The 22,513-nt window shown below is 39.5% G+C and overlaps 1 protein-coding gene across 2 annotated transcripts; it reads right to left on the bottom strand.

The window, feature by feature from the left end:
• Positions 1-297: 297 nt before the first annotated feature.
• Positions 298-12,120, bottom strand: LOC134348436 (atypical chemokine receptor 3-like). 2 transcript variants are annotated; one of them, XM_063051806.1, is made up of 3 exons: positions 11,986-12,120; positions 8,971-9,104; positions 298-6,584 (listed from the first exon to the last, which is right to left on the bottom strand). In XM_063051806.1, the coding sequence occupies exon 3, from the start codon at positions 6,556-6,558 to the stop codon at positions 5,464-5,466; it is 1,095 nt and encodes a 364-aa protein (XP_062907876.1). In that variant the 5' UTR covers positions 6,559-6,584; positions 8,971-9,104; positions 11,986-12,120; the 3' UTR covers positions 298-5,463. The 2 variants fall into 2 exon arrangements, with proteins under 2 accessions (XP_062907876.1, XP_062907877.1); XM_063051807.1 differs by lacking the exon at positions 11,986-12,120 and adding an exon at positions 11,558-11,629.
• Positions 12,121-22,513: the final 10,393 nt, after the last annotated feature.

The raw sequence follows: 22,513 nt of genomic DNA, 5'->3' as shown, positions 1-22,513 counted from the left end.
AACTATCAGATTTCTGAATGGTTCATACTAACTACTCCTTCTACTCTCGTTCTGCACTACTCATTTAACAAAGCGATAGTAAACCTGATTCTGATTCTTAGTGGGAATTTAATTTACAAACCTCTAACAGAGATATGGTCATTTACAAATGAACCACATCTAACAACTACCAAGCTCCAACTTCCCAAGTCATGATTGCTGTTTCCTGTCTGTATGTGCTTATCATTAACAGAATTTATAATGCCCGAGAATGAAAGGAAGGATATAAATAAGATGGAAGCAAGGTTATTTCAGCTTTCTTTAATGAAATTCCTCTGTTAATAAAGCTCTGAATGACAATAACAAAACAGGTAGGTTTTAGTACAATCCATTTGTTTAATTTCCCCATTACGATGACTGGTTTAAATTCCAGAATGCATCAATGGAACATCTTCAACGTGAAATATTAACTCTGTTTGACACACTGTATTTGCGAAAAATATCCAGATCATTGTATTACGTAAATTTTAATTCACAAATGTTATGCTGGGCTTTGAATTCCCATCTCCAAACCATTAGTCGAGGCCTCTGAAATACCAGTGCTAACCAATATGTCAATATCCCATTTGTTCTCTTTCCTTACTGTTGTGAGCTTGTGTATAAAAATGCTGCACTGAGAGTCATACACCTTCAATGGTCTGCTTACAAATACTTGACACCAAGAAACCCTGTTTAAATCTTATGGCTTAAAATAATAAGTCTCTAACTCTTTAAAAGGTAGTTTTAATGAAAGATAGTTTCACCTATGTGGTATATTTAATCTAATCTACAGTCCAGTTAAGAATTTCAGGATTCTTAGCAGAACACATGTATCTAAGCTTTCTCATTAAAAATGGTTGGTTTGTATCAGGATAGTGATCACTCTTATTATTGATTCGTAATTTTAAAAAATCACTAAGTATTATTTCTGGAATATCATAAGGGCATTAAGGAGACTGAATTACACTAGAGAGAGGTTTGTAATATTTCAGCTCATTACAAAATAAAAGAAACTCTGGAGATGGTTCTGTAAAGACAACATCAATACTTCGATCATTTTCCCCGGTCATATTATGTCAGACATTTTAAAAAACTATATTTGACAACTATTTACAACATTTAAGTTCAGTATCATATTTATTGAAATGTATTTGCCCTTATATGTCAGAACATTGGAACGGTTTATAAATCTTTGATCTATGCAAACTAAACACAGTGGATTTTGGTTAATTAGGCCATCGGTTAATTGGGGTAGCCCCTTATTTGGGAGAATTTTTGTCACCGAAAGTTGCTGTGAGTTAAGTAGTAAGACAATACAGAACTGTTTTGCTCATTGTGGTTTCAAGCATTCAGACTTGGAGATGCCAGAAAAGGCCGGGAGTGAAAATGAAACCAGTTTACTACTTCAACAGGTTAGGAACTATGAAGAATTTGAAAATATCGACAATTATCTTTAATGTTACAATGAAAATGAAGATTTGGAGGATGAAATTGTCGAAAGCATTGTATGAAGGCAATCCATTACCTAAATTAGGGCGTCTGCGCTGATTTTGTTGGTTTTGCAAAGCACAGCACAGAATCAAAATCAAAAGGGCAGCACAGTAGCGTAATGCTTTGTATTACCAGCAATCTGCGTTCAATTCTTGCTGCAGTCTGTAAGGAGTTTGTACGTTCTCCCCGTGCTCCAGGTGCTCCAATTTCCTGCTGCAGTCCAAAGACTTACCGGTTGGTAGGTTAATTGGTCATTGTAAATTGTCCCATAATTAGGATAGGTTTAAATCAGGGGTTGTTGGGCAGTGTGGCTCAAAGGGCAGGAATGACCTACTCCACACTGTATTTCAAGAAGTAAATTTTTAAAAAAGAATGCAGTAGTATACACTGTATACACACTTCCTCATTGGTTACTATTATGAACTAATACACAGTTTTATAGTACTGTAATAATATTGGTTGGTTTCAAACTTGTTCTGTATTTCATTTAACTACATAAATTGTTACTCAGTCAAACTGTAGTTGATCTTTTTTTATACCTTTTAAGTATTTCCATGGAAGTTCAGCTAATTGGGGCAGCTGCTTAATTGGGCCAAAATGTATTGATCCAGTGTGTCCCAATTAAACAGAATCCACTGTATACCAATGTATTGTTAACACAACTGAGCACTTTAACATTTTGCAGTGTGATTCACTATAGGATGAGGCTTGTACAATATTTTTAATCGCTTTGCCTTTGATGCAGCGTTTTGTATCAACAAAGATTTTTTTATTATTTGCCATCTTGCTGCATGGATATTATCATACTAACATTATTAGCAAGCTGTATCAACATTGGAGCTTCCATCAATATAACAAACTCAGAAACAAACTATTTTTTCAAATCCAAATTTTGTATGTAAACCCTGGTATTCATACCAAGATACCAATTATTCCAAATATGATAAATCCTCTTTCTGAATCCTTCAGTTAGATCCCAGCCTATACTTTATACAAATCAATCACCACTTCCTTAAGTGAGTTGTCTGAATCCCTTGATTACATGTCAAACTGTCAAGCTACAGTTAACGACAAAATTGGAAGGCATAATAGCACAGTAGGTAATGCTGCTACCATACAGCTCAACATTGTGGGCTGAAGGGCCTTTACTGTGCTGTACTATTCTATGTTCTATGTTCTATGTTCAGCTCCAGTGACATGGATTTGATCCTGACTTCTAGTGCTATCTCTGTGGAGTTTTCAGAGTTTTTCTGCGGCTGTGTGGGTTTTGCATGACTATTCTGGTTCTCTCCCATATATTAAAGACATGTTGGTAAGTTCATTGACTACTGTAAATCGTCCCAATTATAGGTATATGGTAAGAGAACTGGGGGAGTTGATGGACATATTAGAAAGAGTAGGTTATTGGGAAATAAATGGGGAATTGGACTGAGAGCTGGCATAGCTTTAATGGGCAGAATGGTATCCTACATTGTAAATAAGGGTAATATATGTTATATGAGGATATGGTTATGCATCAAGTTGGCTATAACGTTAACTACAGGAAGAAAATCTGGTGGCAGCATTCGAACCCAGCTTACTCATGAAAACAAATGAAAGAATTGTGTATATGTGATATATACATCCAGAAAGTTGGCCATGGACTGATTCATGTGCTTAATAAACAAAACAGCTGCTAACTTCCATCTTTAATTCTGTGTCACATTTTAGAGCATTAAACAGAAACTAGGCCTTTCCCAGTAAGGAATGTCACAACTGTCGATTTTGTATATCAGGAATCAAACTGTAATAAAAGGAAAATCACGGCCCATTTGTCGTACAGAATGATCTCACTAATAATAATGGGACAGTAATCACATAATCTGCTTTACCGTCAATCAACTAATTGCGGCTAACACAATGCCAATGACCTGGCACCTTAATTGTGATATGTTTATCTCTGCTACCTTTGGGAAAACTGTGAAAAATGTCATTGGGTCATGCACACATTCCTGTGTGGAAAGGAAAGGTCTCAGTTGGATGTCTCATTTCCACTTAAGTATCAGTTCAAAACTTATAATTTTATGAATTGGAGATACAAATCCTATCGCTTAACCAGACGTGGTACTTCAAGAAAGTCTAGGTATGGAGCAGAATATTATTTAGTTTCCATCAATTAACGACATGCATTTGGAACTTTTATTCTATGCTTAAGAAATCATGCACCAATTACATAAATTAAATAAATAATATTGGAGTAAGAAAGTAAACCATTTTCAAACACAAGTCAAAATGTTGAATAACTTATGAGGAAAGCCATTAGGGTGGTGGCATTGAATTCAACAGATATCTATAGTTATATTCATAAACTGTATTTATAAGCTGACTTCAGTGCAGGTAAGCATCATAGAGACTTATAAAGAAGCTGAATGCCAAGTTTTAAGAATGAAATATTATTAGAGGAGTGACTGAAAACATTTGCAAAAGTTTGGAAATGAGGAAAGCAAAGAGGTTTAAGGGCTAATTTCAGAGTCTGCATTTTAATAGCTAAAGGCATGGTCCTCATGAACAGTGCAAAATGCTAAGGGATGCACAAATAGCAACAAGAGAAACACAGAGTTCAAATAGGGTGCCTCAACGGGAGATTACAAAGTTAGGAAGGTTGAATGACATAGAAGGATTTGACCACAATTGTATTTCTGGACCAATGTGGGAGTAAATGGAAATGCAGAAATGCAAACATTGAAGGATAGAATATGGCAATACGGCTTGACTCTGAGCCTATAGACTTTGAGGGTGCACTGAAATGCTACAAATGTATAAAACAGGAAAGAATAGGCCATTCAGTCCCTCATGTCTGCCGTCCCATTCAGTAATATCATAGACTATCTTTAACCTCAACACCACTTTTCTTCACTAATCCCTTTCCCTTTGATATCTGAATTTCAAAAAATCTGTTCATCTCTCTCTTGAAAATAAACTGCTGATCTTCCACAAACCCTTTAGGAGGGAATTATAAAGTTTTACTATCAGCTCTGGATGAAATTTCATACCATCTTTGCTTTGAATGGTTGACTTCTTATTTCGAGAATGCGCTCATTGGTTGTTGAAATCCAAGCAAAGGAAAAGAAAATCATTGTGTCAAGCTTCAAAATAATTTTGCATGTTTCAATGACATCACTTTTCATTCTTCAGATTTCTAGAGTACATTAATCAAATACGCTTAAGCACCTGTCATGGGACTAGCACTCATCTTCTACCCTGCCCATCTCGAAGGCTGTTGTATCTGTAGGGCTGTGAGACATCTTTACTCTTACAGTAAATGCCAAGCTACTGATCGTCTTTGGAATTAATGCTGACAAACTTACACTGAGTGTGTACAAGGACACCCAGTTCTCTCTGAAAACTAACATCTTTCAATCTCTCACCATTTAAAGAAATATACTATCTTTCTACATTTTTTGCAAACAAACGTGTGATTTATTTTTCAAAAGTTATAAAAGGGAGTTTCAGCAGAGGAAGCATGCTGTAAATGAATATTGCAATACTGCAATATTAAAGGTAGTTAAGATTTTGTTAGTAGAAATAATTCTACACTCATACCCTAGGTATCTCTGCATCTCGGAAGGAGATGGTTCCCTTAATATCTGGAGCCCTCGAACCAGCATATTATATTATTGTAATCCTGTATTTAATATAGTTCATAAACATATATAAAGATTGTGTATATATTATCAATATATGTAGCTTAGATGTGAACTTGAAGACTAATTGGTTCCATATAATCTGACAAGTATATGCTTACAAGTGTAAACTCCCTCAATTAGAAATTTGTTCATGGTGCCCAGAAATATTTAATTAGCATCTCAAGTCCTTTTAGGTTACAATAGAAATTGCACAAAAATCAGTAGAATTGCCACAGTAGCTAATTGTGCCTTTGAGAAGGAAATGTCTGTTTAAAAATGAACGGTTACATTAGGAACACTCAAGTATGCAGCACTCTGTTTCTGTGGTATCCTTAAGTTTTATGATACCAGATTTCACAGAGTATTTGACAATGAAAGCTTTCATAAGATCATATCTATAATTTTTGTTGATGAAGCTGTAGAGTATGGGATTGACACAGCAATGTACCAGAGATAGACACTGAGTGATGTGAAGAGACACATATATGAACTTTTCTAGTTGACAACTGAAAGATAAAACATTTAGGAACCACAAAACATCAAGAAACAGAATAGAGTGGTAAGGAAACCAACAGATAAGGAAAACAATCACATAGGTAAATATTATCTTCCGGCTATTTTTCTTCTCATTGTCATTTGCAATGGGAATGGCTGTTGCTAAGAGGAAATAGAAGACTGCAATAATGAGGAATGGGATAAGAAATCCAATAATAATGCAAGTTATTTCCATCCCAGCCATCCAATCTCGATAGTTGTCCTCAGGATAAGACAAATGACAGATGGGCTCACCATGAGTATTGTTATTCACTTTCAAGAAAATTAAATCTGGAACTGACACTAGTAAGGCAAAAATCCAGACAAACACGCATATAACCTTACGGTTCAACACTTTCTTTTGGTCAAAAGCATCTTGGAACCACATCACTGATACATACCTGTCCACACTCATACATGTTAGAAAGAAGATACTTCCAAACAGGTTGACACTGAAGATAAGGTGAGTAAATTTGCACATGAACTCTCCAAGTGGCCATGTACCATGTTGAATGAAGGAAATGACCCATATAGGGAGAGTGATTACCACACACAAGTCTGCAATGGCAAGATTCAGGATGTAGAAGTGTGTTTCGTGTCTGGATTGATTCACTTTCACGTTCATATATACAACAACAATGTTGGCCACTAAACCGATAATAAAAATCAGGAAGTAAAAGAATGATATTGTATACAGGACAGCACTCTTGTTGATGTTTTGAAAACAATGATTAATTTCCCAGGTCCAACAATCCGAGTCATTTATACAAGTGATCCAGGTTTCATTTGTTCCCAAAATATTCTGCTCATCGATGAAATCGTAGAAAGATAACAAGTCGGTGGATGCCATGACAATCAAATATCAAGGATGGAATACTGTAAAAATAAAGAGAAGTCTACAGATTTAATCTTTTCAAATCATGGAAATGACTTCTATTTCCTTTAAGTGAAATAGCAATATTCTTCAAATATATAACGTATAAGATCCTAAAGGGATTGGACAGGTTAGATGCAGGAAGATTGTTCCCGATGTTGGGGAAGTCCAGAACGAGGGGTCACAGTTTGAGGATAGAGGGGAAGCCTTTTAGGACCAAGATTAGGAAAAACTTCTTCACACAGAGAGTGGTGAATCTGTGGAATTCTCTGCCACAGGAAACAGTTGAGGCCAGTTCATTGGCTATATTTAAGAGGGAGTTAGATATGGCCCTTGTGGCTACGGGGGTCAGGGGGTCTGGAGGGAAGGCTGGGGCGGGGTTCTGAGTTGGATGATCAGCCATGATCATAATAAATGGCGGTGCAGGCTCGAAGGGCTGAATGGCCTACTCCTGCACCTATTTTCTATGTTTCTATGTTTCTATATAGTAACTCATTTTGTTCTTCATTGAGGTAAAGTCAGCTTGGGGTACAGTTGTAGTAAGGGTCATGAAAATTACAGCAGCAGTAAGAAACAACTAAATTATCATTAACTCCCAAAAGATACTACTAACTAAACCGATAATGAGCTGATGCAATACTGTTCAACCACTTTGGAACATTTGCTAAAATTCAAGATGAAGAGTATCATCGGATTTATTGGATTTGCCACAGCAGCTGAGCAAATTGGTTGGAGTGGTGGAGATGGACCTAGGTGCCTGCTTCCATGCTGTATAGCTCCATGACTCCTTGACCATTAGGGTACACAGGTAGATGTCCTGCCTCCTGCACCATCTTTCTAGGCACTCACTCATTTCTTTGATATGCCTGCTCCTCTGCGTGGCAGCACATGGCACTGGAAGTAATCATGAGATTAATACCTTCAAAGTGCTGCTTTCAAACCACTTTTCTATCTCCCTACAATCTGCTGGCAGTATATCAGATCTGTATCACTGCTATCAATGCGGAACACAACTTCTGGCTCTTCACCATTTCCTTTCAAGATGCTCTGCAGTTGTTCACTGACATCTTTGATCCTGGCTGTACTCCCACTTCTGAACTCTGGAATGTTTCCTGGATGGGGCAGAGCAGTAACATGATGCCTTTATTTTAGAAAGGATGGTGGGAAAAACCAGAAAACCTACAAGCTGTTTTCCTGTTATTGGTATTTGGGAAAATGCTGGGATCCATAATAAAGGATGTGATGCTAAGTAAGTAATGAGTAAGCAGAGTCAACATGGATATATGAAATGACAATCATATTGCATAATTTAATGAAATTCTGTGCACATGTAACTAGTAGAATAGATGAGAGGAAACCAGAGAATTGGTATATTTGGATTTTCAAAACAGCTTAAATAAGGTTACACAGAGGAGGTTGCTAAACAAGGTTAAAGCACATGGATTGAGGAGAAAAATACTATCAATGGCTGAGAACTAGTTAACAAGCAAAAAAGAAAAAAGTAGGAATGCATGGGTTCTCTTCAAGTTGGCAGGAATCAGTGTTCAGACCTCACAAATATATTAATAATATGGCTGTGGGCACCTGCATAATATTTTCTAATTTGCCAATGACAAAAAATAATCCATGTGGATAATTGAGTAGTGATGAGGAGAAAAACAGGCTTCAAGAGGTCTTACACACACTGAATGAGAATAAATGGAATGCAAAGTGAAAAAAATGAGGCAAATCACTTCGGTAAAAAAAAAGAAACGTAGTGTTTTTTTTCAGATGGTGAGAGATTGGGAAATATTGTTGTTCAAAGGGGCTTGGATGTCCCTGTACACGCCACTGCAGATACAACAGGCACTTAGGTAGGGTAATGTATTGCTGGCCTTTATTGCAGAAGGATTTCAGTATAGGAATAAATATCAGTTATTACAACTGTATGCTGATATGGCATGGGTGAGACTACAAATGAAATTGTAGGTTTGGTCTCCTTGCTTAAAAATGCATATACTTGTTATGGAAAGAGTACGGTAAACTTTTACAGGACTAGTTCACGGGATGATGTGACATTGAATAGGCAATTTAGAAGAATAAAAGATGATTCTGTTGACGCTTACGAAATTCTTAAGGGACATGGTAGGAAAATTATGTGGAAAGTATTTCCCCGGTTGATGATTTTAGACCAGGAATACAGTCTTTAGTGGCAGACTAAACAGCTACTTATGCACTACTTAAGCATTTATAAAAATGACAAATAAGTCCAACTTTCCATCAACAGAAACAACTAAGTAAGATGAGAAAACTAAAGAAACAAGCCTGGAATTTCATTAATAACACCGCAATCTTGGCAGCTGGCCTTTATGCATGCAACTGAATGATGCGAATAAAAATGCCACTTACCTCTGGAATAGTTTTCTAGGGAGGAAAAATAAAATCCAGGTCGCACACTCAGGAAACAATGTTGATAAACAATGATAAAATTAGTTGTTATCTCTCTGCATGGTAATATGAGATGATCTCTTCAGGTGAAAAAGCTATTAGGTAAAATGTGAAAAAAAAGATCATTGAAAATCAAATTTAAAATCTATGATACTAACAAGAAAATTAAAGAACCAGCAATCAAATTAACCCATGGGAACTTGCTGCAAAGTTCTTTTACAGAGTACTACAAACACCAACTTGAATGTGAAATTTCTGTAATGAACAGTTGCGCAGCGTGATGAATCTTGTTTATCTCTTGTGGGTATATTGGGAAAGTGAACATAGGACAGAATGCAGTCATATATTTTTTACATTAAAGGAGTATGTGCTCACAGTATCTTTCAGTTTATAAAGTAGGAGTGGGCTTGATTTTTCAGCCACTGCTAGCCTGTGATGGCTTGCACTTGAGTTGCTAAACAAGTGTTAAGAAGATAGCCTACACCTTTGTTTATGGTGGCTGAGCAGTAAAGAGCTTAGCATTGCAGGAAAAAGCAAGGTGTCACCTCAGAGTGGGAAAAAAACACTGGAGGAACTCAGCAGATCAAGCAGCTGGGAGTGTAGAAGGGAGATAGCTAATATAAAGATGTAGGAGGAGGTGTCAACTATATTATCAATCATGATGCAGGGTCTCAACCCAAAATTTCAACCATCTGTCTGTCTCTTCAGATGCTGCCTGACATGCAGAGTTCCTCCAACAGTTTGTTTTCTGCTCCAGTATCTGCAGTCTGTTGTGGCTCTGAGATATTATTTAATTTTGTGAAAAAATATAAACAATGAGCCACAAAGATAATGTAATTACAAACAAATTCATTAGGTCATTTGAGAAAGCCATCTTTACCCAGACAGTATAGAAACTTGCAACACACTATCATACGGAATTGCTGAGGCAAAAAAAAAGTGATGAGCATGTAGAAGCTGCTAGATAAGCAAGGGACAGAGAAAGGAATACGGGTCGGCCCTCCGTATCCACGGATTCAACCAACCGCAGATCCGGTAAACCCAGAAGTTCTCTCTCCAGCACCCGTCGTTTGAGCATTGTTCGCCTCGCATCTTGTTCGGTTGCGAAGAAGCAATTACCATTAATTTATATGGGAAAAATTTTTGAGCGTTCCCAGACCCAAAAAATAACATACTGAATAACGCATAAAACCTAAAATAACACTAACATATAGTAAAAGCAGAAATGATATGCTACTAGCAGAACCAATAGTAACATCGGCAGCTTTCAAGATGCTTTCTCTCTGCGTGTAAATACAGTAGTATGAATGGTGGACGCAGGCAAGTTCAACGTATGCAGGATGTCTTTATTTCGTTCACCACGATCGAAACGCTTGATTACGTCCAGTTTTACGCTAAGCATTACACCCTTGCGAGCTCTCTTAGGCTTTTCTGTTACCTTAGGACATACCTTGCTAACGGATGCACAAAATAAATCGAGATAAAGCACTTTCGCTGCTCGGGGTGCGCGTTGCCTCCATAACAGCTTGCTGCAAAACGCTATTTTTGCTTTTTGTAACACCATTATGAGCTCTCTTAGGCTTTTGTATAAGGGACTTGAGCATCCGCGAATTTTGGTATCTGCGGGGGGTCCCAGAACCAATCCCCCGCGGGTATGGAGGGCCGAGTGTATGCTGATTGGGTGAGAAGGCTATATATGGGAATGCTTTCATGCAGCATGGATCTGTTGATCTGAATGATCTGTTCTCTGCTGAACAATTTGTGCAATTCATTGCAAAGTCAAAAACTGAAGTAATACCCCAGTGGCTTTACTGGTAAATTCAGTGCCCCAAATGGTATAGTCCCTTTGAGACTATAGTGTTTCAAAACTCCTTTTAGTTGACCTAAGTGGCAAAAATACTATATGACCTGAATCAGGGAGGGAGTGGAGGGAAGCAAATCCGCCAGGATCCTGCTCCTGATCGAAATACAAAAATTCTTGCTTAAAAATACATGTTAATATCGTGCTATCACACACACAGTTCAGAGATTTAACTAAAATCAGTCATTTGCAATTGCTCTTTTGCCTGGCTCCACCCGTGTTGAAAGGAGCTGCCAATATTCAGCAACAAGTCTTTGACATGAAGGAAGCGCAGGCGTACGATTGAGAGACCAACAGACCAGATACTGTACTGCCGATGGATTTACAGTCTGGCATGTCAGCACCTGAGAGCAGCGAGAGTTAAAGACTGGGCCACAGCTGTTTTGAACGCATTTGACTGAGTAAATCTGACTCAAAATAACCTATTATTTAAATTTTTATGAGACATTTGGCTTTTGATTAAGACTTTTTGCAACAAATTTTATAAGCACTTACTTTCGTAACTGAAATACATAAATCCATTCAAAGTTAGATCTTTTTATCTGTGTTTAATTTTGACCTAATTTATATGTCATTCAAAAATAAGATCTAGGAGATTACAATTTACTGACTATATTCTTGCAGCAGGGAAACTGAGCAGAAACTAATACATGTCTGAAGTACCTTTTAAATACCATGAAACCTTACCCATTTGATTAGCTTGCTGACACGACTTTCAAGATCCACACACGAGAAAAGGGTCCTTTGATTAAAATAAACAACCATGCTAACAGTGAGTCACAGATCAGAGGAAAAGAAAATAAGCCTTGCTTTCACTCACTCACTGGTTAATATTCAGCACATAGATAAAAATTTCTCACAGGAGTTTAACGTAAGTATGCTTCAGACAGGCTATCTGTATGAACGTAATCAGCTATTCAGTCCTCTCATAACACTGGTAAACACAGTTAGGTAATTCTGTCTGCTTAGTGAGTTCTGCCTACTTACTAAAAAAGAGTATGATTCCAGCTATCTGAATGTTTACACTGACCTTAGAAGTTAAATGTTAAAGCTCTTAGTAACCATGATAATCTTAACTTCAGTCACACAAAAGTAGTAAAAGCTGTGCACGTTACCAGCAATCTGCTTCTCTTGTTCTTGTGGAGCTGTGTACTGAAAGGCTGTTGAGCTGCGGCGCATATTTCCTCTGGTGTTAAAGGAAGACTCCTCCAAATGGAGATCAGCGATTAGTCCGGCACACAAGCTAGTAGGCAGGTCTTCATATTGCTGGATCATGTGAAGTTGTGTGCAGTATCTGAAATTTTCAGTACAGTGCTGTGAAAGCAAAAACAATTCCTGAAATCTATTTTTTTGACAAAACTGCAGTTAAAGACAAACATTCACAAGATTCCATCAATATTTCGCTGACAATAATAAACATATATTTTTCAAATGCTATAAAATGCACTTAAAGTAACATATTTTCCTCATTAGTATATGAAGACACACTCGCATAAAACAAGAAGCTGAATTCTCTTGATATTGTTTAATTGAATAGGCTTTGTCATGCACATACTCACAGCACAGAAATCTCACTTCATATCCCATACCTAAATCCAGAAGATTGTAAACAGAATAACTACACAGAATGGGATTTAGAGCTGGACTGCAGAGGGACAGGAATACTGATTTATTAACTAGCATGTGGAACTAGCCTGGGGTTCCAAGTCAGGTACAGTTCAGACTTACTGATCTGCTTTCTTTAAGTGATTTTTTTTCTGGTGCCATTAGCAAAGGGGACACAGGAACAACAGGTATTCAGAGGTAGAGGAACAACATTCTCCAATCATTTGGATTCAATCTACTCTGAACTTTCCAGCTTTTTTAGTAGGAGGTGAATGATGTAACATTTTCCTGTGGTTATCGGTTAAAGGCTAGGCCCCTTCTCAGCCTCAATTCAAGAACTTTTTGCCCTGAAATTGACAAAGACCTCAGATTCATATCATCATCTATGAAAAGTTTTAATTAGTGTTATAAATTTAGAAAGACTTGTTAAGAGGTACATGACAAAAGTACTGGGTTAAGTTAAATTGCATATTACATGATAGAAGTGTAGTCCTTCAGTCAAATGGATTTTGTAACTATATTTGGATAATGTAATATGTAAGGTAACAGTCTTCAGATCATCAAGTTTGCATTAAACACTTACAACAATCCCACAGGAATCCCACTTTATTTTCCACACATTCCATTAGCTTTCCTCCACCCCTCCTCCAGATTCTACCAGTCACCTACACGCCAAGAGACAATTTAGTGTGGCCAATCACCCTATCAAACAACATGTCTCTGGGACGTGGGAGGAAACTGGAATATCTGTAAGAAATCCATCTGATCTCAGGGAGAATGGATAAATTCCACAAAGACAGAACAGAGGTCAGGATTGAGACTTGGTTGCTGGAGCGACGTAACACCGACTATACTGGCTGCACCAGCCGATGTGTTAAACAGAAGTGATAATATCAAATGAAAGCAAAAGCATTTTTACCTGGTTTATGCAACACAGCACATGAGAATAGATTGAGACACAAGAGAATGGGGATGCTGGAATCTGGAACAACAGTCTGCCAGAGAAACTCAGTGTGTTGAGTCGCATCAATGTGAGGAAAAGAAATACTGATGTTTCAGGTCAAAACTCTGCATGAGTTCTCCAGATCAAGTGTTTCAAATGGAAATGTCTACAAATCTTCCCCCCGCCACCCCCAGCTCCACTGAGTTCCTCTAGCAGAGTGCCTGTTACATAGGATGTAGATACTTAGAAAGTTATTGTTGGGAATATGGTACAGAGGTAACAAATCAGCTTCTTGTACCACCATCAAGACCCTTACTGAATAAGTGCTTGAGGTATGATTCACCAAACCTCAATCAGAGGTCACCTTCTTTGTGTGAAAATTATGCTTCTCATCTTGGTTTGGCCAAGAAATGATAATTGAACTGTTACAAATCAAATGAATTTGAATAGTTAATTAGATTTCAATGGATAATCAGAAGGGTCTATACTAGATAATCTCACAAATGGGAGGCTACTCTTTGGATAATATAACTAATTAGAACATCTGGAGTACTAGATATATACCCCAAACAGAAGGGTATTTTATCTAAATCTGAATAAAAGTTGAAAATAATTGATGGACCTTTCAAGTCTGGCAGCGTCAGTGAAAGGAGAAACAGAATTAATGTTTCAGACCAATGATATTTCAACAGGATCCTGATTCTGATGAAATGGCTTCAAGCTGAAAATTAACTCTCCCACAGATGTCTCCAGATCTGTTCATATCCAGGATTCTTGGTGTTTTTATTTCTTTGCATTCTGGCTAATGTTTGTTCAATTCATATACAGAATGCAAGCACCTCTGAAATATCCAGTACTTAATACCTTTCTTAGTTGTTTTCAAACAAGCTGTGTTTAGACATCTTGAATTATTGTAGTGTGTATGCTTAAGTTGTTTTCCCAGTGGTTTTGGGGAGCGATTTTCCAGGATTTTATGATTGAAATTCATTTATTCAGATTAATTTTTGGAAACATTTATTTATTTATCACATGTACATCAAAACATACAGTGAAATATGTCATTTGTGTTAACAACCAACACACCCAGGGATGTGCTGGGGCATCCCGCAATTGTTGCCAGCATAGCATGCCCACAGTACTCGGCAGAGCAACACAGAACCCAACAAGCAACAAAACAACAGCAGCAAAACAAGCCCATTCCTCCCTACCACCTACCCACCCACCCATGCACACACACAGTCCTCCACCCCCAGGACGAGCTATCTCTGGCTTCCAGCGGACTCATGGATTTGCAGACACTGGGCTTTGACTTCCTCAGAGATCTGCAGACCCAGGCTTGCGCAGATGTCTGACCTTCAGGCTTCAATCTTCGGTATCGACCCCAAGATTTGCCATAACGATGATTGAGGACCTGGACTGGCCAGTGGCAAGGCATTAATCTCCAGACCTGCTGACTGGCATACGTAAGGGTTCACCATCGTTCATGTCTCCTGCCTGCAGGGAACTTCAATCCCTGAATACCAGCTAGTGTGATATAAAGGGTGAGGATTCTGCTGCCCTTTTCTCTTTAGGTTTTATCTGGAACTCTTATTTGAAGAAGCCTTGCTGATGTTTTCCTCCTTATTTGTTTTTGAATATCCCTGCGGCTGACAGTTACTGCATTATTGCCTATTCCTAATTATTTTCAACTGGCACAGTTAAGTGTTAACCATATCGGTGGGCCTGAAGAAGACCAAAATCAAGAAATCACAGTCAAGATTGTTTAATGTCATTTCCAGTATATATGTGTAAAGGAGAACAAAATAATTGACTCTGGATCTAATGCAACACACAAAAAAATAAGTTAAAGAACATAATAATTTAAAAAATAACACAATAAATACAAACGCATGAGATAACTTAGATGAGATTAATTGTATGTCCCTTTGTGTGTTCGTCCATCATTGACATCGATGAGGACCTCGACACCATTATGATGGTGTCGAGACTAGCGGGTGATTTGGACTTAAGTGAGCGAGAGTTGCGCAGTGTCAGCCTCACTCTCTCTTCCCAATTCCCATCTGGATCCAGTGGCAAGACAGAGTCGAGACGGCTGGAGATGGGACTAGGTGCAGTGGATGACCAGGACGTCTTCTGTGTCTTGTCCTGCTCCACACGTTCCACGACGCTTGCAGAGACCGCCTTCTTGACCGTTGGACCTTCCATTGGTCTCGTCGGCTCAATCCGCCGGAGTCTGTCTTCACATGCTGGGATAGACAACACCCTATCTCACCGAGGGTTTGAGACCCGTCGGCTACCCTCACCTGGTTTAGCCGGCTTGTCGAAGCCGTTGCCCGGGGTGTGGCCGCTGTCGCATGCAAACAGCTATGGAGAGCCACAGGTGAGAGCTGAGTGCCAGGTGGGGACCAAAGGTGGACTAGCTGCCTTGAAAAGGATGCGACATGTTCCCCCACCAGAGGTGCTACCCCTCCCTGACACCCCATACACCCCAAAGGTGACACAAAGCACAGGACCATCTGTACCTAAGGTAACTCTGACAGGAAACGATAAAGTAGTGGTGCTTAGGAGTGTGCAGGGGTGGGTTAGTGGGTGGAGGTGTTGTTCAGCCTTACTGCTTGGGGATTGTAACTGTTTTTGAGTCTGGTGGTTTGGGCATGGATGCTACATAGCTTCCTCCCTGATGGGAGTGGGACAAAAAGTCCATGAGCAGGGTATGTGGGATCCTTCATGATGTTACGGGCCTTTTTCAGACACCTTTCTGTATATATGTCCTTGATGGTGGGAAGGCTGGTGCCAGTGATGTGTTGGGCAGTTCTGATTACCCATTGTAGAGCATTCCTGTTCAGAGCAGTGCATTTCCGTACTGTGCAGTGATGCAGCATGCCTGGATGCTCTCTACAGCACACCTATAGAATGACATTGCTATAGATGTATATAGTCTAGCTCGCTTCAGCCTCCTTAGAAAGTAGAGGTGTGGGTGAGCGTTCCTGATTGTGTAGAACGTGTTCTGATACCATGAGAAGTTGTGTGAGATGTGCACTCCCGGGAGTTTGAAACTGCTTGCAGTTTCCTTTGCTGTGCTGCCGATGTAAGGAGAAGTGAGAGTGGTGTAAAGTCTGTAACCAACTTCTTTGTCTTGTTGATGTTGAGGAAGTGGTGATACGCTGGGCATACCTTCCTTTGTAAATCGTATAAAACATGCACAGGGTGATTCTTACACACACATTTTTTAATGTAAAGTCAGATGCAAGTGGATCCAGTTTAGAGATGTTGGAGCCTACAATGGTATGTTATGCATTTAAGATTGGCCTCTGTTGAATAAACAATAGTGCTGATTGTTTGCCTGTTTAAATATAACTTTCGCATAGGTATTGCCAATTATATATCCAGAACTTACTAACAGTGGTCACTATTCTTTCCATAAATAGGACAGCAGCATAGTGACAAAACTAGTAGAGCTGCTGCCTTAAAGCTTAGCAATCCAAGTTCAAGTCCACCCTCTGATGCAGTTTGCATGTTTTCCCTGTGACTGAATGGATTTCTTCTGGGTGCTCTGGATTCCTGTTTGTAGGTTCACTGGCCACTGTAATTACTAGGTCACTGTGAGTGCTTCTAGTATGCAGATGAGTGACAGAATTTAATCATATTTGAATGCAGAAAGAACTTGGTTCTTGACTGTCGTATGGATTCAGTGTGCCAAAAGTCCCGTTTCAGTGTTCTTAGATTATTAGCTCATCTTGCTGAAACTTTTCCACAGTTACGTTGAGGTAATTGGCCCCACATCACAGAAGCTGGTCCTTTGGCCCATGATGTCCACACTGACCATCAATCACCCATTGTATATGAATCCCATTATTTATCCTCACCACTACACCCACCCCCAGATGCTACCACTTATTTACACAGCAGGGACAATTTACAGTAGCTGATTAACCTGCCAACCCTACAGAATGTGAAAGGAAACTGGTGCACCAGGAGAAAACACATGTGGTCACAAGGAGAATGTACAAGCTCTGCACAGAGGACTCCTGAGGTCAGGTCAGAATCCAGCTTTCTGGCACTGAGTACTGCCGGCACCACAGTGCTGCCTATAGATCTGACCCAATAGATTTCAATTAGGATTGAATGGTTGTGAGGAAGAAAGGCAAGAAATACATTTTTAGTATCATTTGTTTTATTTAATGTAAGTCATTACTTAAAAGTACTTTTATTGCTTTTATTCCTTATACTTCTTTATAATACAACTGGAAACCATTTGACCAGTTCGGTTGACCTGCAGGACATCCCCAGTGTTCACTCGGCAGAAGACAAGTCGTATAATGTAAGAAGAAACAGTTCCAACACTGACCTCCATGGAACATGGCAGTCAATCCGAAAAGGCACCCTTTACTTCACTCATTGCCTCCTGCCAATCAGCCAATGATATATCCATGCTAGTATCTTTCCTGTTATATCGTGGCCTCTTACCTTGTTAAGCAACCTCATTTGCAGCACCTTGTCGAAGGCCTTTTGAAAATCTAAATACACAAGTGGATGGTTGCCTCTCTGACTGAAGGCCTAAGAGTCATGGTTTTGTCACAGGGATCAGTACTGGGTTTGTTCTTGTTTGCCATCTGGATGATAATGTGTAAAACTGTATCAGCACATTTGTGGATGACACCAAGATAGGGACAATGAGGAAGATTATCAAAGCTTGCAGCAGGACCTGGGCCAGCAGGAAAAATGGCAGATGGAATTTAATGCTGACAAATTTGAAGAGTTGCACTTTGGGAGAACCAACTAGGGTAGGACATACATGGTGAGTGTCAGGGCACTGAGGAGTGTGGTGAAACAGAGGGATCAGAGAATATAGATACACAATTCCTTGAAAATGGTGTCATATGTAGATAGGGTTATAAAGAAAGCTTCTGGCACATTAGCTTTCATAAATCAATGCATTGAATATGGGAGTTAGGATGTTTTGCTAAAATTGTATAAGATGTTTTTGAGGCCTAATTTGGAGTATTGTGTGCAATTTTGGTTACTTACCTACATGAAAGATTTAAATAAGATTGAAAGAGTCCAGAAGAAATTACAAGGATGTCACTGGGAGTTGAGGACCTGAATTAGATTATGAAGACACGTAGTCCCCTTTTATTGTCATTTAGTAATGCATGCATTAAGAAATGATATATCATTTCCTCTGGTGTGATATCACAAAAACAGGACAAACCAAGACTGAAAAACTGACAAAGCCACATAATTATACATGTAGTTACAACAGTGCACAATACCATAACTTGGTGAAGAAAGTCCGTGAGCACAGTAAAGTTCAAAGTTTCTCAAATGTCCCACATCTCACACAGACGGGAGAGGGAAGAAAAACTCTCCCTGCCATGCCGGCCACAATCTGACTCTGAGTCATCCGAAAACTTCGAGCTCTGATCAGCTCTCCAACACCGAGTACTGAGCGCCATCTCTGTCCGAGAGAATCGACCTCTTTCTCGGTCACCAAAAGCAGGCAAGGCAGGGGATTTTCAGGCCTACCCTCCGAAAGATTCCCGAGCACACAGTAACAACAGCAGCGGATGGGCGTTTCAGAAATTTCTCTGGATGTTCCTCTGTGCTTTCACATCCATTCTCCATCAGATCAGAATTACCCACGGCTCCTATTTAACCGATACGACATCATTTTTCACCGGAGAGCGGCACACGCGCGGCGTGCTGCCATCTTCTCCTCCCGAATTATAGGGAAACTTTGAATAGGTTAATCCCTAGAACATAAGAGATTGAAGGGAGATCTGATAGACATATACAAAATTATGAGTAGTGTAAATAGGGTAAATGCAAGCAGGCTTTTTCCACTGAGGTTGGGAGAAACTACAACTAGAGGTCATGGGTTAAGGGTAAAAAGTGAAATGTTTAAGGGACACATGAGGGGGAACTTCCTCACTCAGAGGGTAGTGAGAATGTGGAATGAACCGCCAGCACAATGGATGCAGGTATGACTTCAACATGTAAGAGAAATTTGGATAGGTACATGGATGGAAGGGGTATAGAGGGCTATGGCCCGGGGACCATGGTATGATGGGATTAGGCAGATTAATGCTTTGCACAGACTAGGTAGGCTGAAGGGCCTGTTCCTGTGCTCAGGTGTTCTATGACTATGATCTGCAAACTTTCTAAGGAGGCAGGGCTAAAATGACTGATTCTCCTTTGGACCTGAGATAATGTGGAGTAATCATATAATGAAGCAAACCAAACAGTGAACAGAGGCTCTCTAGTTTCCACAGGGGCCTCACTCCCAGGATTTCCTGGGGTCAGCCCTAATTACATGTTCTCAATGAACTCCACAGCTGTTCCGTACTGAATGTGAGAAGCTTGCCAAAGGGATTGGACAGGAAATTGCACATACTGAGAGCTGCCGGATAAATTAACTTGCCGGTGTTACATAATTATAAGTGGTCACATATGCCTTGAAAAAAAATGTTCTATTGTACATCTTAAGGTTTCTTATTTGGGTCATATCAGATAAGGTAATTACACAATTAGAAAACTAACACCACAATTCTGTGATGGAGTGACACAGCATTTAAACCCTTTACCTGAGAAGTTGAGCAGGCGTAAATGCTTCTGATTGAGGTGAATTTGACTTTTCCTAGAAGACCGTAATGCAATTTGCCTGGCAAGAGGTAACACATTACAAGATTGAAGGAATCAGTGATTTTGACAAGAAAGGCAGGGCCATTGCTGGGTTTTAGATTGACTGCAAGTGCCTTTATTCACACAGAATAGTTTTGTGTAAATTGTGGAGGCAGTACTTCTCTGCGCCCAACTCAAGGATTCGAGGTACATTTATTATCAAAGTATGTATGCAGTATACAACCCGGAGATTCCTTTTCCCCACAGACATCCACGAAGCAAAGAAGAACCATGGAACCCATTCAAAGAAAATAAAACTTCACAACACCCTTCCCCACCACACGTTAAATGGCCACAAAAAAAGAGCAAAAACCCAGGATATAAAACACAAAATCAAAAGGGATACTTCATTTCAGTGTTCATTATCTGCAGACTGCTCCAATTCAAGAATTGCCCAAAGTAGTAATGAAAAAAAGGAGAGACCAGAAACCAGAACACTTCATAAACCTGAATTAGAGTCCACAATCCACAAAGCACATCGACTGAACCTTGCTCCAGCAACATCATCAGACAGCATCAAGGAAGAGGGAGATCACTCAACACAAGGACCTTCCTTCGGCAGCAGTGTGAGACAGAGAGAGACAGACAGCGAGACCGACAGAGAGACCATTACACTCAGATATCCTCCTTTGGCAGCAGTCAGCAAGAGGCTGGTAGACGGTGCTGAACGCTTGCTTGCCTCCACACCAGTCTCGATGATTTCAGTCTTTCTCGGTGCTTTAATCAGCGAGAGATGGAGTCAATCATGGACCCATGCCCCGTCTTCAGGCTTCCTGACCTCCAAGCTGCTCATTTTCCTTGCAGCCCCGTGGTACCTCTCAGACACCCCAAAGTGCCAGATCGCCCGATCAGCTGGAAAATGTACTGCCAGAATGCAGATAACTGGCTCTAACAGTAGCTGAAATAAAAAGAAGGCATAAAAGAAGTGAAAGGAGTTGCTCTGTGACCCGTCTGGAGGATGTCACCTTTGGTACTGTTGTTCACTAGTGCCATCTTCTTCCTGTACAATTGTAATAAGTTCAAGCAGTACATCTCCAGGAACTGCTTATCTTCCTGTTCTATATGTTTTGCCATGGGATTCTGACTGAGATGCCTTTCGAGAATATGCAACTACATTTAATTTTATTCCAAAATTGCCTTAAGTACAGTTGTTCTTGTGCCAAATTAGCAAAGAATACTTTAACAAATACGTAATTCAGTTCTGAACTAAATATCTGGAGCAAAACTCCATACGAATAACAGTTAAAAAGAGTCATAAAAGGCTAAGTTGGATGTTGGGGTTAACAAAATTTTGGAGTTGTGATGCGTGACTAATCTGCATGTGGAGTGTAAATTTGGTGCTGCCTGTTCATTCACAATTGAATGTGTCAGGGTCCAGGTGCCACACGCTTGAAAGAGATGGAGGCAAGAGAGGGAGTTGTAGTTTTGATTAGGGGTGCAGTATTCAGAGGAGATAATCCTCAGGAGACACCTAATGTGGCTATGTGGATAGAACTTAGAAATAGGATGGGGGGTATCAATTTGAAGTGATTGTACTGTAGGTCTCCATAGTAGCCAGCAAACTGGAGAAGCAAGTGTGATATTGTAGATTTGAGCAGTTTTGTGAGTAGCCAAGCCCTATTGCAGATAGTCTGTATTATTTGTAGAGGAACACTGTGACTTACAAGCTGGCAGGTATGATTGTAGCAGAGAAAGCAAGTTGTTCAAATGGACACAGGCACGAATGGTTTTTGTGCTTTTGCCCTGCTGTACTGGAGGCGTTGTAACGGTGGATGGAAAGGAACAGAGAAGACTTCCAAGCAATGAGAAAGATCATCTAATTATTTGAAATCAGGAGGCTCTCCAGACATGTACTGCAAAGGTTTATGAGGTGGTCACTCGAGTGAATTATTAAATTGTGCAAAAAAACAACCAATCAGTAAGTACATGTCTGAATGTCATTTCCCATCAGGCACATCAAAGGTTTCATACAGTTTCAGTGCACACACACCCAATCACTCATCTATCAGCTATCCCTAATCCATATGTCTTCTATTCATTCCAGAAAATAAATTATCAAACAATTACACCTTAATTTTACTGCTTGCATGCACTACCAGCCATTCGTTTATATCAGCTAAACATATCAGTTTGCTTGCAGGCTTAGGTAACACCATAACCACCACTGGCATCAGCAAGCCAGCTGGAGGACAGATTATTAGAGGAACATTGCTGTCCACAATTGAAGCAACTTTGACTGAAGCCATGCTTAATTGAAATTATTATAGATGATGGTTTCTTTATATTTGTAATTCTCTTCGCATCACCTTTCTTCAATCCTTTATAATTTAACAACTGCACTTCTTATTTTATTAATGATCTGTGCCACCTTTCACCTCACCAAGAATTGCAATTTGACAGGAGTTCAAGGGTGT

Source organism: Mobula hypostoma, chromosome 6, assembly GCF_963921235.1.
Source record: "Mobula hypostoma chromosome 6, sMobHyp1.1, whole genome shotgun sequence".
NCBI classification, from domain to species: Eukaryota; Metazoa; Chordata; class Chondrichthyes; order Myliobatiformes; family Myliobatidae; genus Mobula; species Mobula hypostoma.
Note: the sequence above shows the minus strand (reverse complement) of the source record. Positions and strands in the feature narration are given on the sequence as shown.